Source organism: Rattus norvegicus, chromosome 1 (genome assembly GCF_021556685.1).
Source record: "Rattus norvegicus strain SHRSP/BbbUtx chromosome 1, alternate assembly SHRSP_T2T, whole genome shotgun sequence".
Lineage (NCBI taxonomy): Eukaryota > Metazoa > Chordata > Mammalia > Rodentia > Muridae > Rattus > Rattus norvegicus.
The window spans coordinates 205,925,886-205,941,927 of record NC_141534.1 but is presented as its reverse complement, the minus strand read 5'-3'; the positions used below and the strand labels follow the sequence as shown (position 1 = coordinate 205,941,927).

General features: G+C 46.8%; 1 protein-coding gene across 1 annotated transcript in view; it reads left to right on the top strand.

Moving 5' to 3' along the window:
- The window catches only part of Tcerg1l (transcription elongation regulator 1-like), a 188,044-nt gene extending 180,960 nt beyond the window's left edge, over window positions 1-7,084 (top strand). The window contains exons 11-12 of the mRNA NM_001130077.1: window positions 3,001-3,119; window positions 6,770-7,084. Coding sequence (NP_001123549.1) covers window positions 3,001-3,119; window positions 6,770-6,926 — 276 coding nt within the window. The 3' untranslated portion in view covers window positions 6,927-7,084. The remainder of the gene's footprint in view (window positions 1-3,000; window positions 3,120-6,769) is intronic.
- The last annotated feature ends 8,958 nt before the right edge of the window (window positions 7,085-16,042 follow it).

Genomic DNA, 16,042 nt, shown 5'->3' with positions numbered 1-16,042 from the left:
TAGTGTGTTAAGCCATCCTATAAATAAATAGGCTGTGCTTTTGCAAATAGTCATTTTTTGCTTTCTCTTAGGTATGTGGCCAGTTGTTCTCTGCATGCCAGTGGTATATTTTAGAGACTATTATCATTTTAGAAGATGGTAAAAGAGAAGCCCTGTTTAGTATGAGGTCTTCCAAAAACTTCAGTCTGATGCTTAAGTTACATCTCTTGACAGGTCTAGGAGAGCAAGGGCCCAGGTGGAAAGGAGCCAGTTCACAGCCTGGACATTACTAACCATCAGCCACTTCCTGATGTCTAGGGGCAGAACCTACTGTATCAGATCAGCCCAGGAAGCAGGAGAAACTGGGTTTCCAGAGACCCAGGTTAGAGGGGGCAGATGCCAGCCTGAGAGGGCTGTTGTCACTGACCTTGGTTGAATAGTCAACCTTTGCCTACGTACATTCTTCTGCATTCAGAATCGTCTTACATCAAGAGTCCACTGTTCAGTCAAAAAAAAAAATTCAGATGTCCCTGTGAAATCACCATGAGAGATGTCGGTACTATCTTAATGTGCTGCCATGGGAAGGGAGCCAGCCTTGTGGTCCTCATGAACATCCTGGTCCAATGCCTGTCCCTGCTGCAGTTGTATGGCCGGTGCCACAGCAACGGCATGAGAGAAGGAGGAATGCCTGGGGCCTCTCTCGGGAAGCCAGATTACAAATGGATTGGAGAGTGAGCATCAGATAGGATCTGCAGAGCCCTCCCATGGCAGTGTTTTCACAGGGGAGAGCTAAGGCTCATGGTGTGAAGTTATCCAGGCTGCAAAGGAGATGGTGTGAACCTAAACAGAGAGCCAGGCCTGGGGAGCGCTAATCAGTCCAGTTTCTATGGTAACGAGAAGTGTTTCATTTTATTACACCAGAACCCACAGAAAACGAGATAACGGCCAGTGCTCTCTTTTAAAAAGTCGTGCTCCAATTTGGGTAAAACTGGTGTAATTTGTTAGAGGGAAAATATACCTGCTACGTTGACTTATGGCCGTGTGCGTAAAGCAGTGCAGGAAAAGGAGAGAGAAAGGGGAATGATTTGATTAGGTGGATAAACGGTTCTAGGCAGGGAGGGAGATGGGCATTTCTCATATGTTCTGACCCCAAAGCCGGCCAGCCTTTCTGCCCACATTTAAAATTAATGGAGCAAAACTTAGCTGATGATGGAGCCACTCGCTTTTATTTGGCTAACAGTCCTGCATTTGCTTCTTCTCTCTGTTTAAATTAGAGTGCTGCTGGAGAGCACACTTCACTATTTGCCTCGAAGGTAAAATAACCCAATCATATTCTTACTTAAATGTGTGTGCACATGGTCAAAATTTAAGTTGTACTCGTGAATATTTCACTTTAGCCCTGCTGAGGCCTCTGGAGGCGAGTACCATTTCGTGCATAGCAATCTGTAAGAGGTTCACTGTTAAAGAATAGATCGGAGGCAAGGGCATGGTATTGGTATCAGGAAGCTGAAGCACGGAGATCAAGAGTTCCAGGCCACCAAGGGCAACATATTAAGATACTGCTTCCCCTTCTTAAAATATCAGAACCAAAACGGAAAGATATGAAACAATAAGACAGCATCAGATAGAGACAATGGTGGTTTTAAGTGGGCTATCACTTCCCCTTCCCTCACCATCCCCTGACAGGGCTGCTGGGGACCAGTCAATAGCTCTCAGATCTACATGGATTGATACAGAGCTGTTATGGACTGTACCAGTAAAATAGCATGCAGGTTTTTAATTGGTGGCTGATGGTTTTGTTCACATAAATATTTAAATGATCTTCTGATTATTCTTTAGTGTTCTGGATGCTTGGGTAGCATGATTAGAACAGCTTCGTCCTTCTTCCTTGACTTTATGGTCTGCGAGTGACAAGTTTTCTAATGTTAGAGCAATGAGCAGCCTCCCTCTGACAAAAGGAGAGCATTGAGGCTGTGCGTGTAATTCAGTTGACAGAATGCTTGCCCAGAATGCATGAAGTCCTAGATGATATCCCCTGTGCTGCATAAACCAGACACAGTGACAGACACCTGAAATCCTCACACTCAGAGGTGGAGACAGGATGATCAGAAGCTCATGGCAAGTTCAAAGCCAGCCTAGAATACATGACTCCCTGTCTCAAATAAGGGAAACAAACAAGCAATAGCAATGAGAGAACATTCTAGGGAAAGTAGTGAAGAGAAGGTCCGTAGTTCTGTGTGGTACCTGGTTTCCAAGAGAAAACAGCCTGCTCTGGAGTGTTGAATACTTTTTTACATGCCAGACAGTATATTCATGCCCTAGACGGGGAACAAGGTTGGCTGTTTGGTTATTCAGAATACACTTTGGGTCAGGTTTCCTCCTTTGTAATTTCTACACTGATGGTTGGTACAATCTAGATACTGCTTGACATCCTTGAGAGAGGCCCCTCATGCACCCCAAACCTTCAGGGTCCCACATGTAGAAGTGAGGTTTCCTGGAAACTAGAGTGTGGGAGATGCCAGAGTTGTTTATGTTTACAGGTTCTTGCCATTTTTAGAGATTTAGAGGTCATTTACAGAACCATAGAAGTGCGTATAGTAGATTAAGCATCTTGTGAATGCTTTGACAGGGATTTGAGTGCTGGTAGGTTATGTGTCCTGTGAACCTCATTCAGAGTTCAAACTGCAGAGGGGCGGTGCAGACGGAGGGGGTTCTAGCTTCCGGAGCCCAACAGAGCTTTTCAAATCCACTCCAAGTCCCTGAGCTGGGCTGATTGAGGATTGGCTCAGAAGTGCCACCTGTGTGGAGGGTGCACACTGGGCCTTGTAGGAACTGGGGCTGTGTTACTTGGAGGTCTCAGTTTTGGAAAGTATCACAATGGGGGCTTTGCTTACAGATCCTGTAGCCATGACAAAGAACCAGTTTCCTCAGATGCTGGGCTTCTGTGCTGGCTTTGGCATACACGGTTTAATTTCTAATATTCAATTTCATGATGACGTTCTTCCATGCATTTGTTTTAAGATATTCGAGCAGTTTGTCAAGACGAGAATGAAAGAAGAATACAAGGAAAGGAAAAGTAAATTGCTCTTAGCCAAAGAAGAATTCAAGAAACTCCTAGAAGAATCGAAAGTGTCACCCAGGTAAGGAGGGAGACACACACCAGGTATTTTCTGGGTCAGGAGAAGTGTTGTTATTATAGAATCTTTACTCCATTGTATCTAACAACATTTCAAAGACATTGACGTATTTACTAGAAAGACCTGTTAGCAACAGAAACCTGTTGGGAACCTGGCGCTTCTCGGCCTGGAGGACAGTGTGATATACTATATAAATCCCCCACAGTGATTGCATTTCTGCTACACAGTTCAAAAGGTCAGCAAACCCTGGCTCTGCAATCTGATGATCCTCCTGTCTCTGTCTTCTCAGGGGCAGAGTTATAGATGTGAACAGGGTCACATCTGGTTTACTACATAGGACCCAAAGGCAAGTCCTTATGCTTGGTTATGGAGGCAGCCCTCCAGCCTGCATATTTTTACTTTAAATTGCAACTAGCAATATTATATTTGGAGTGTATATTAGTCGTTCCTTTCTGTGAAGACTTGGATTTCCATAGCATGGTCTCCAATGTGTTTGATTCATAATTGACACCCACAGCTAATACTGGCTGCATGGTGCTCTACAAATCACTCTTCCTGTCTGGAGGGCTTTCCGAATATAAAAAGTGCATGCAGTTTGGACCTCAGGAAGTGCTAAGGAAAAACCAAATGTGTGTCTGGTCATCTGAAAAAGTGGCTTCCAGTCAAAGAGTCTTGAGTATTGGGCCCAGATCTGACCCAGGAGTGGTCACGAGAGGGAGGCAGTGATGAAGCAAGGAGGTCAAAGCTGGTTCTGGAAACGTGTTTAAGTTCTGGCCTGGCCTGACCCAGGGATAAGGTGCTGGATATCCATGTGTTTTTATGATCAAAGTAATCATACTGACCTCAAAAAGTGACAGAAGAGACAGCACAAAGTCCTGCCATGTGGCCCTTACTCCCTGACCAACACAGGGCACTCAGTGAGAGCTGGCACCCCTGCTGCTCGTTGGTGAGATGTTAGTGACAAGCCTGAGGTCCCACAGTTATGATGAAGACAGAGGGGTTATAGATTGTACTGAGCAAATCGAAGAAAAATCTCACATACAACTCACAATACACATCCATTACATGCATTATACACACCTCACATGTCACACACACACACACACACACACACACAGACACACAGACACACATCACACTCATCATATGACCTCCACATTACACATAACCCACCACATATACATACAACCATCACACACACACACACACACACACACACACACACACACACCCCTCACATACTCATACAACCCTCAACCAACATATATACACACATCACTTGTTTCTCATTACACACACATAAATCCCACTATATATACATCACATATATATCCCCAACACACACACACACACACACACACACACACACACACCACAGAAACAGACACATATACCATAACCCACAACACACATCGCACTCCATCCATATTACATATACCCACACAACCTACCACACATACAGAGATTCATCACATACACACCCTACCACATACATTACATGCTCACAAATCCCACAACGAACACATCATACATACTGTCACATACTCCTCATTACACATGCACTCCATTATATACATACATCACACGTACATCCCCACTACACACACACACACACACACACACACACACACACACGCACACACTCACATGTGTGCGGCGGGAGAAGTCAAATAGGCTTAAACACATCCCTATTTAATACTAACTTTCCTCTTCTGCTATGCTGTAGGTAAATGTTACAGTGTGTTTAAGGGAGACAGTGTGACTTCCAGGAAACACGCAGACAGTAAAATGCTTACTGCAGTAAAACATAGTAAGACATTATGAAAACATACTTGGCATATGTTACTTTCATAATTACAAAGCTGTTTATAATCTTAAAAGGAGCCCGATCTGCCCTTAGATGTTTCTTCTGTCCTTTCTCACTATCACCTTGCCCTCCCAAGATGTAGACAGCTCAGGCCTGGGGTAAAATGGTGGAGTTAGCTCAGGCTCCTCAGGGTGTTTTCAGCAGTAGCCATTCTGGCCTCTAGTACTCTTGGCTGTTGTCCACACTGACCCTGGTGCTCTGTCTCATATTCCTCCTGAGAGCATGTGAGAACAGTACCCAGGGGCCAGTCTCATGCTCCTAGACAACCTAGCACGCATGCCTCTCCACTTGGGTTGTGAACACCTGGGAATGCACAGTGAATGTTGGTGCCATCTCTGTCCATCAGGGCATAGCCACAGGTGCATGGCAGTCACTCCAATGACTTCTTGAGCTCCCCAGAGCCAGCAGAAAGCCAGATCCACACACCCCCCAAACACACACATGGCTGAGACACATTAGGCTATCATTCTCCCTCCTCTTCCATGATGCATCGCTGAAGAGATGCCCCTAATGTAATCTGAGTGGGAGCAGCATTGCCTATCAGCCTTGAAGAGGCCTTTACAGAAGTGCAATGCTAACTGCAGCTGTTGCATGACCAGAGGAAGAAGCAGGGTTGAGGAGATGGAGAAGGAAGGACAGAAGTGAAGAAGGAGGAAACTGAAGAAAGAGGCTTTCCCTTCAGAGGCCCCATTAAGCAAATGCCCCTGCAGGCAGATCAGGAAGCTGGCACCTGGACACAGAAAGGGGACAGTGAGGAACCAAATCCTAGGGCCACCCTTTTAACAGCCACATCCATACACGCTTGTCATTTGTCCATAGAAGGCTATAAGCTGCAATAATTTAACACAGTAATTGGATGCACGGAGGGAGGAAATGTAAACTTCTCTATAAAGATAATGAGCAAGAACGGCACGAGCTTCCTGAGCGAAGAGTGATTTCCTATGCACAATGAGTGCTCATAGCCAACCATCCTCCACAATGGGAACTCTGGGTGACAGACACAGCAAAGCTGTGACTGGGAGAAAGGCTGGTTGGCTAATGCCAGATCCTGGGCCCTTGGCCACTCCATAGCCACCATTCTTAAAAGCCCCAGGTTGGAACAACTGCCTCTCCAGGTTCTGGCATTGGTCCAAAGTCCTGGTGCTATCTATCACCCATTAAGCTCCTATGATTGGCAGGTCTTTCTTCACTATCAGGTAGTGCTGGCCTCTATGGTTTCCTCCAGAAGATCCCTGGTTTGGCAATAGGAGGTTTTCTGCAGGGAGAACCAAGAATTCCCTATCTGCCAGCCATGGTTAAACTTTCAATATCAGCAGAGACTAGAAAGCCAAGCTGATAGTGGTGTCCCTGCCCCAGTTCAGGGAGGTCCAGTTAAATTCCATGTTAAGGGACCCAAAAGATTGCCTCATCACTCTCTGGGTCTCCAGAGGGCACTAACTTCCCAAAGAAGACCAGGGCTTCCAAGAAAGAGTGGGTACCAACTAGGGGAGAGCAGAGGGGAAGTTGTCTTCGCTGCACAGCTCCAGTATGTGTAGAGCCCTGTAACATGAGGGGATTCAGCAAGAGCAGAGGCTTTCATGACTACAGCAGCATCAGAGATAGGGCTCCAGAGGCCAGTAATGTGTAAGTGAAGTCAGGTCGCAGCCCTGCAGGACCCAGCCCCTCACAGCTCACAGCCCCTTGGCCAATAGAGGTCCTGTCCCTGGGAGCTTGCTTGTCATGGTGAAGTAAAACAGGACACATTCTTCAGGAAGATGTCTCAGAAATGTCTTTCTTCATCTTTCAGGACCACATTTAAAGAGTTTGCAGAGAAGCACGGCCGGGACCAGAGATTTCGTCTTGTTCAGAAGCGAAAGGATCAGGAGCACTTTTTCAACCAGTTCATACTTATCCTAAAGAAACGGGACAAGGAAAACAGACTAAGGCTCCGGAAGATGAGATGAGTCTGTGCAAATGCAATACGACAGTGGACAGCTGAGTGTGCACTTGGGGGGACAGAGGTGGCAGTGGCCGGCTGCTCTGCCCAGTTCAGGTGGCCGGGGCACTGGATGTTCTCAGAGAATTACTGTTTCATATTGAAGCTCCCTCTTTTGTACATTGTTCCCAGTTTGATGCATTTCTAATTGCCATGAGATGTCAAGTCTTTAAGTGTTTTAATTATGCAAATTACTTGTAATATACACAAATTATAAACCCACTGCAGGTTTGTGGCAAAGCAGCAGCAGGAGATGGAGGTAATCATCTTGAGGTGTTGCCTCCACTCCAAAGGACTGTCTAGAACTTCCCCAAGATTTTTGTGAATCACCCCCTTTGTGCAGGCCTCCTGTGGTGTTCCTAGATCAAGGCCCCTTGTTTCCTGAGTAGTAGAAATGGGTTCCATTATTCATTACAGTGACAACCAGACATTTGACACTTGTGTGAATCGTGATCACCTGCAGGTGACTAAGAGTGACTGGCTTCTCGGAAGGTGTATCCCCGGCCAGAAGGGAGCCATGCCGGCTGTCAGAGATTCTTCCTAAGAAGAATTATTTTGTACAAAAGTCATCATATTACTATTTGAGTTATTTTTATTGTATGCCCAGAGTTTGCATGAGATTTTTCTCATCATCTTTGTATAAAAATTTTAAATTTTTTTTAACCAATAAATATTTTAAACCAGCATGTTTTCCGACTTAGGCATACCTCACTCTCTTAGACAGCAAAAATGAATCAAATAAAGACTTCTCATTTCAAAAGATTGCAGACAGAGGTAAGTACATGTCAGGATACTGGAATAGACCTTGCCTGCCCACATCTGCCTACTGGTATGGACTGGGGCACACCCTGGTGAAAATCTCAGCAGAATAGGGTTTTTTTGTTTGTTTTGTTTTAATTATTAAATGTCAGCTCATTTCTTTCAAGGGTATGGAGTCTCTCTTGAGAGAGTGTGCCCTTGTTCCTTGCTGACCACTGACAGCCTCCTTGACTGCCTTCATGGTCTCACACATGTTAGACTGCACTTGTGTGTGGTGGCATCTACACCATGCCCGCTTGATAAGCTCTAACACCTATGCCATTTAACCCTTCGAGTCTCCTCTAGGTGACTCATGGACTTGCTTAGGTTTTGCATAGTGGGGGATCTATAGCCTAGCTGGGCCTGACCTCAGAGATGCTAAGCTTTCCAGTCAGGCTTTAGAGGGCCTGGTGCCAAGTCAGCATGCCAGTGAACAGTCCTAACTGGAGACCACTCTGTGACTTGAACCAGACTTTTTAAAGAAAGAATTGCTAATATCACAGGTGTCTGGGGTTATGAGGTCGAGGTCCAGGTACTAATAAATAATGTAATAACAGGTGACCAGAAAAGCTATTCCTTATCTGAACAGAGGCCTTTGGCCATGGCTGCAGTATAACCTTACTGGACAGGGTATAGCCCTGTCTTAGTGAGAGGCAGGTAAGCCAATTATGGTCATGCTGGTAAGAACTTGGTGGGATATCACCCCAGAGCCTAGGAGAACCACTCATGTGTCACTGTCTCATTGGGTAAACTCTGTTCCAATCCGCCTAGGCAGGGTGGCAGGGTGGGGATGTTGCTGACACTAGGAAATGCTGTCTTCTGAGCCTTTGGGACAGGGGCTAGAGAAACAGTGGAGGCTTTGGGGTGAGGCTTGGAGGGTGGAGCCTCCAGGTCACCTGCATTTGGACCAAAGCAATTCTCATTTCCACATGGGGTGGCATCTACATGAAGGCCACCGAGAATTTATTTGCCCAGCGAAATTGGTAACCTGATCACAGAACACCATACCTGCAGCCTGAATGGAGTTCTTAAATGCCTCTTACCCACCCAGCGTAGTGTGGGATATGCGGAATGCAAGTGGGCCCTGTAAAGTGAAAACAGCAGGGGCAGGACGAGTCTGAGCACCTCTGGAAGCTGTCAGTCCACTCACTCCCAGTTCTGGCCTTGCCCCTGTAATGTTGATCACTCTCTCTGCACCCACACCTCTGTTGCAGTTGGACTCCTTGTCATCCGCTGACAGCAGGAAAAGTACAAGCTTTGGGCCCCTTCACTCCTAGATGCCTCTAGGTCTAGCAACACTGGAAACATGGGAGGGGAAGAAAGAATTGGGATTGGTTGTATCTCCCTCCCTGGTCATTCTGGGGGCTCCAGGTAAAAGCTCTTTGGGCAACTGTCACAATGGGAGCCTACAAGATGAAGGCTACCATTTCTGCCCCTTCAGAACCTTGTCTACTGAGGACTTTACCATCCCTGACTTTAGTTCTGTTTCTATTTTTGCTGTAATTACTGCTCCATTGAGCCTTCTCAATGGTGCTTGTTTAGGGACCATATGCTTATTGTCAGGCCTGACTGGTGCCATCACAGCTGATACCAGCACTGCTATTGTCACACACAGCAGAGTGGGTGTCACACAGTCAGTCATACGCACAGATAGGCACTGCACAGTTGCATCTGAATTGCTGTCAACAGGATGTGGAGGGGGCCATGTGTTCCCAGCCTCAGCAAGGGACACAATACAAGGGCAATAACTCATAGGTATCCCTGTCCTATTAGAAAGCAGCTAGGACCTTCATCACATATGTGGAAGCTAACATTTTTTGTGCACATAAACAAAACTATGATTCTAAGAAACTCAGAAGCAGCTCCTCTATACTCATGCCCATCTGTGGATCACTGGGCACATATATGATGCAGATGAGTTCAGCTGTAATCAGATATGAGCCCATGGAGAGAAAGGTGCTCTACAAATCCAGGGGGATGGGCATGTCAGCGACATTTGAATCCTCCGCCTCCATGGAGGGCTGCAGGTGTGGCTAACTTTTTGCAATCTTTAAGGTATTCCAGAAAGGCAGCGGACTGTTGCCTAGGCTCCTCTTGCCACTCCCTTTACGTTCTGCAGGTGTCACGATGATTCTAAATGCCAGTAACGTGACAAGGGGTGAGCTTCATAGTCACCTCTCTGTGTTAAATAATAAATAATCATAAATAATACATCGTCCGCCTGAGTCAGTCCATCAGCTGACATCGAATACTCCCAAAGGACCAGTGTATTGGGAGGCCAGGCAGTCTTCCCGCAACAGCTGCTGATGCAACTTCAGAACGTTGGTGTGGTACTCTCATGCATGCCGTCCTGATCTCCATGTGGGTGTGCCTTTGACCACCCTGACCTTCTCTGTACAACATTCCCAAGGATTCTGTACCCACTCCTAACCTCCTGGGTCAGGCTGATGAGTTCCCTACCCAACAGTTCTCAGCTTCTCATTGGTGGTAAGAGTTATCCCTTCCCTGTCACACTAGAACCTCCTGTCTAATGTAGATGCTCCTCAGGGAACTCGACCCCCGACTCTGCTCATTCTGAATGTGCTATGTGACCACGCAGGCAGGAAGAGGGGCCTTGGAATTCTTTGCCTTTGAGTAGCAGTGGTCAGAAGGGGAGCTTAGGAACCGTTGGCAGACAGAGTTAGGTGGATTGTTGTCCCAGCAGCCTCTGCATGGGCAATAATGATGCATTCCTTAAGCCTGGTCTGCCAAGAGCTCTGGCTTTGCTCAGCATCTGCTGTTCTTTCGTTCAAATGCTTGCTGTAAACAAATGCACTGAGACAAGAACATTGTTCACCTGTGTTATTTCAAAAGCTTTAAGCTTTGCTTTGTTTCTTTTTTTTTTTTCCCCACCATGCAATAGAGTGTGACCTGGGTCAGAGACTCCAGATAATTCACAAAATGTCTCAGGGAAATAAACTGGTGCCTTGCTGGGCTGCCCCAGTGACGCTCTCTGCAGATGGTAAGCTGGGCAGGCAGTCTCAGTGACACTGAGCTGGTTGTGGACATAGCCATGGTAGGGGCCAAAAGGATAAGAGTGTCTAAGCTCCTTAGGAGAGCAGAATTTGAGGCAAGTCTTGCTGAAGTTTTGCAGGTTTGTGTCAGATGATATAATCCTTCTCTGCTGGGACTCTTGTTTCTAAGCCTTTGAGTCCTATGAGGGGAGGATGGCCTGGAACTCACCCCTGAGGACTGAGTGAGGCCAGGGACAGGAGCATAGGGCATGACAGCTGTGTGTGGAGCACTTGCCAGGTGTTGCTTGACACCTGGCTCATTTATTTACCATTTAATTTGGTGCTTGTGTGGCTGTCAAGGAAAACTTGTAGAGTCCATTCTTTCCTTCCATTATGTGGGTCCTCGAGAATGAACTGAGGTTTACAGGCTTGGTGATAGTACCTGTCACTGGCAGAGCCACCTTACCTGCTGGCTCCGTGTTCTGAGACACAATATTGAAAACTTGCAGTGTAAAACATGACCTTGTGGTCATAAAGTAATCTGAGAGCTCTGGAGATAAAGGTAAGACAGAGGCTGCAGTCTTCCTGTGGCCACAGGGCTTCTCAGGGGAGAGAACTATGCAGCTTCCCCTCCCATTCTATCACCCAGGTTAACATATATAGACACAAAGTCAATTATGTCCGCTGTTACCCAGCCCCTGGGTAGGGTCTTGACCTCTTCCATCAGTAGAAATTGGGAGAAGTCCCACTAGTCAGGTCATCTTGGCTTGAGGACACCTCTCTTAGGCTTCTTGAAGAACTGACTGTTAAGAGGAAGCTTCAGCTAGAGGAAGACTATGGGTTATGTTCCAGATAAGCAATATCAGTAGGTGAGGGAGGAAACTAACCTTCAGATGACTTGAGTCACCAGCCTGTGAGAGGAGCAGATGGTACCCAGGGAGCAGACCTCAGTCCTCCCAGATCAGGCCTCAGAGATGAACAAAAGCTACAATTACTGTAAGGTGCTATGTCTCCAGGATATTGACTGGCATCCCTGTGGCTGGCAATTCCTGATTCAAATACATCAATCAACAGTTGATTGGCAAATGCCTCTCAAGCAGGTATCATGCAGATGTTCTTGCCCCTTGCCTAAATCACTTCTGTCCACAGTCCTTACGACGAGTTCCAGGTCAAGTTCTCTTCATGGAACTCTAAGGCTAGGGAACCAGAGCCCCACATACATCACTTGGTCACAAAACTATTTAACTATTGGTGTTCAAGCTACCACCTTCCTGCCCTCTAGTCTCTGAGGAACTAGAGTCTCTAAGGACCTTGAGTTTCTGAGGACTCCTTCTGGTTGTCCCTCATTTCCTGTAAATCTCCACTTGATTCCATTTGTATTCTCTGCAGCAATTGGACCTGGTACCAGGGAAAAGATCTCATGAGTAGAAATTGGGAGTAGAAATTTTATATAACTCAAAGGCTGTCTGGAAGGTCATCCCAGGGGCACACAGCTGCTGTAGAGCATGTGAAGGGCTGACTGGGGGCATATAGATGCAGGGCTGGTAAAAGCTAGCATTGGTACTTTTTTCAATGCTATGATCAATTAAATATCTGACAGAAACACCTTAAGAAAGAAAGGGCTTGCTTGGGCTCACAGCTTAAAGTTATAGTATCATGGCAGGGAAGACATGGCGGCAGGGGCAGGAAGCAGATGCACACATTACAAATGCAGTCTGCAGTAAACACTGGAACCCAGCTCACACTGTATTCGTTAAGTATAGGACCCCAGCCTATGCAGGGTGCCACAGGCAGAGTGAGTTTCTAATTCGAGTTTAAATGTTTCTGGAAATGCCCTAGTAGACACACCCATGGGTGTGTTTCAATGGTGACTTAAAATCCAGTCAAACTGATCATGGAGATTACTCTGCTGACATTTGCCCATTTCTCCTCCATTTTTCCAAACCCTGTCCAGCCACCCTCACTGGCCTTCTTTGGAAACTTGACTACTTACTCATACAGGATGACAGCTATTCATCAAGCCGTGACCTTGAACAACTCACCTTTGAGCTATGATCTGTAAGCTTATTTCACATTTAATTTGGGGAGCAGTCCTAGAGCATCTTCATATATGACTCCATACTGCATACTGCAAGACAAGCTTCCAGTCTCTGAGGTATCAGTGGCCTCTTGGGTGACTGAATGAGTGGATCCCCTAGCAGCATGAAACACCAGCCAGAAACAAGCACATAAGTCCATTTCTACTCTACAACCCTCGGAGGTGCAGGAGGGGAGATGTTTGTGAGGTAACAACTCCTCTGTTCATCTGGCACCTAGGCGCTTGTTTTCCGAGACAGCCTATTCAGGCTGCACGTGAGTCTGCAGTGCTGGTGACACTTGCCTCAAATGATGAATTACTTCCATCGCGGTCACCTCATCCAACGCTCTCACCCTCCTATGACCTCTGTTTGCAAACCACAAATGAAAACAGCTGCTGTCCTGATCCAGAGGCTTCAGTCCTCTGCACATAAAAGTTTGTAATCAAATGACTTTGCCAACTCATTGCTGTCAAACCCTGGAGCAGACAATTTGCTCTGGGCGTTGATGGGCGCTGATGGGATAACCCCCAAACAGAGATTGTGTTGAAATGGAACGCTCTTGTGAGTGAGCAGCCGAATAACAGCTTCATCTGCCTTCTGCCGAGCCCTCAAGCCACCTGCTCAGGCACACTGCCATGAGGCACCCACAGCACTCCATCCTGACTCTCCCAGCTCCCCTCTCTGAAGGCCAACTGCAACGCTGGGAATCTTCTCCTGATCTCTGGGATTTGAAGGATGCTTGGGAAAGAAAGGGTACCAAATTTTCTATACCAGCATATTGGGCATAAACAACAGATGTGTCATACTCTGCCCAGCTCTTACAGGCCTTGGCATGACTTAGGAAATCTCAAGAATGGCAAGAGGGTCTCATGAGTACAGGTTAGCCCTTGGCACCCAGCTCGCTGGCGGCTGCCTACTCTTGCCTTGGGGGACAAGATTCCTTCTTTGTGTATCCCATGGCCACCAGTTCTCACTCTGCATATTCTAAATACCTTCCTTCAGCCTATTGCCTTTCCCCCATGAGCCCAGCACCCATCAGAAGCTCCCACAGGTAAGCTAGAATTTAGAAGGATTTGTCAGTCCTGTGCCTGCCCCATTTTGCCTGAGAGTCTCTGAAGGACCCTGCCATGGGAAATTCTTGCAGTCCTCATAAAGTCCCCAAATACTGAGGTGACCCAACTTGTGGGGAGATCTTAATTACAGGGTTTAGCAGGCCACCTGGCAGAAACTAGCCCATCTGGAGACAGGTGGCCAGGTGACTTTGGGAGAGGGAACCTTGCCATTGGCTGCTTTTATACTTTCAGCGTAGTAGGAATGGGAAAGAAAATAGGCTGTCATCTATGGCCAGAGGTTTGTAGGGTATGGCAAATACCTTCACATTCACTTCATCTTCTCTCTCAGAGCCAGTCTCTCATTCTCCATTCCTTAGACTTCTACACCTTGACTATATCACAGCCTCGTGCTGGTTTCTCCTGTGGCATTGGGGTAGGTAGCAGGCATATACATTCTCACAAGGGTCAGATGGGAGATGTCCATCTGCAGGTACTCTGTAGGCCTGCCAGGCTAGAGGATACTTGGGGAAGCTTCTAGATTAATAAGAGACTTCACCCTGGTCTTGCTTGTTCAATATCTCGCCCTATGCATAAATCCCTTCCCCTCAGTCTGAATTCTCACTTCCCTTGAGCTTCCCCAGCCTCCTGCCCAGACAAACCAGGACTCTGGTTTGTCCTTGAGCTCAGCAGCCTCCTGGGCAGCACTTCAGATCCAGTGTGCTACACACAAAGACACCTGTCACTGCTGGGGCTTCAGACATGTAGACGTGAGGCCGTTCGTCAATAGACATTCCTACAGCACAGCCACCTACATAAGCCCATTCCTTCTCCTCACTGCCAAAGTCTAATGTAATCTGGACCACATTATAATTTTTTAGAAAAATCCTTTTGTTCTCTACAAAATCAGAATAGAGTTTTTACCTCTGGGTTTCTGTGACTTTTTCTGAACTGTTGCATGCCTGGGGAGGTGTGTGTGTGTGTGTGTGTGTGTGTGTGTGTGTGTGTGTGTGTGTGTGTGTGGTGTGTGTGTGTTCGTCTACGTATGTGTGTGCCTCTGTATGTGTGTCTCAAGTTTTAGTAGCTCACTGGACACAGGTTCAGAGGCCCACCCTACACTGTTCCTTCCACCTGCTGCTACACCCTGTTCCTTTTTCCGAAAACTGCGATTCATCTGTCTACCTGCTCCCTAATAAATCGGTGTGGCCAGAGAATAGAGGGGAAAGAAGATGCATCAAAATCACCATTTAAAGAAGCCCATGGAAAGAGAAAGACTGGAAGTCCTTCAGCACCTGGGCTTCTTACAACAAACAGAGCATGCTTGAGGAAAGTTCGTGGTATACAGACATGGGAGAGTGGTGCTGTGTCAATGCCCTTTTAGTCGTGGGCCTTGTGGTCCAGCATTTTAGGTCTTTTCCTCAGCTCATTAGCCCACTCTTGCTCTCAGGAGTGCTTCTTAATAGGCATTCTCTTTCTATGCACATGTCCTCTGTCTAATTCTTGTCCTGAGACAGGAGACCACAGGTACTTCTGCAGGGTCCTCCAGACTCTGTTCCACTCCCATAACACCACCTCTCTGTAAGGTGGAGATGGAGTTAGGAGGTTAGATGGAGTTAGAAAGGCGTCCCTTTCAGGGGAGAAGACATTTTGGGTGCAATGTTTCATTCTATAATATTTTTGCTGCCTAATCCTTAAGGATGTCCTTATGCACTGTGCAGCCTCGATGTGATTCTGATCCTCAGAGGCTTGATGGCAGTTTCTGAAGATGACAATGTCCTAAATAAACTAGCAGTGTTCCGGGAGAGCAAAATTTTCTCCATTAAAGTTAAACTGGAAAATGGTGGGTGAATGTGTGTGTGTGTGTGTGTGTGTGTGTGTGTGTGAGAGAGAGAGAGAGAGAGAGAGAGAGAGAGAGAAGTCTCCCCACTCCTTGCACCTCTCAGACTGTAGCCCCCACATCTCTATGCCTTAATGCACCCCTATTCAGATCCTTGAACTCCCTTCAGTGCAGGGCTCCTGTGGGAAGTGGCCTGGTCCCGTGATCATCCTTTGGCAGGCTCCTGTCTCCTGGAGTGTGTAGAAGTCAAGGAAATGAGAACAAATGGGATGATCGCTCCCGTGAGAGGACAGATTGCTCCTTGGAGCATTCCGACAGAGGCCGCGTGG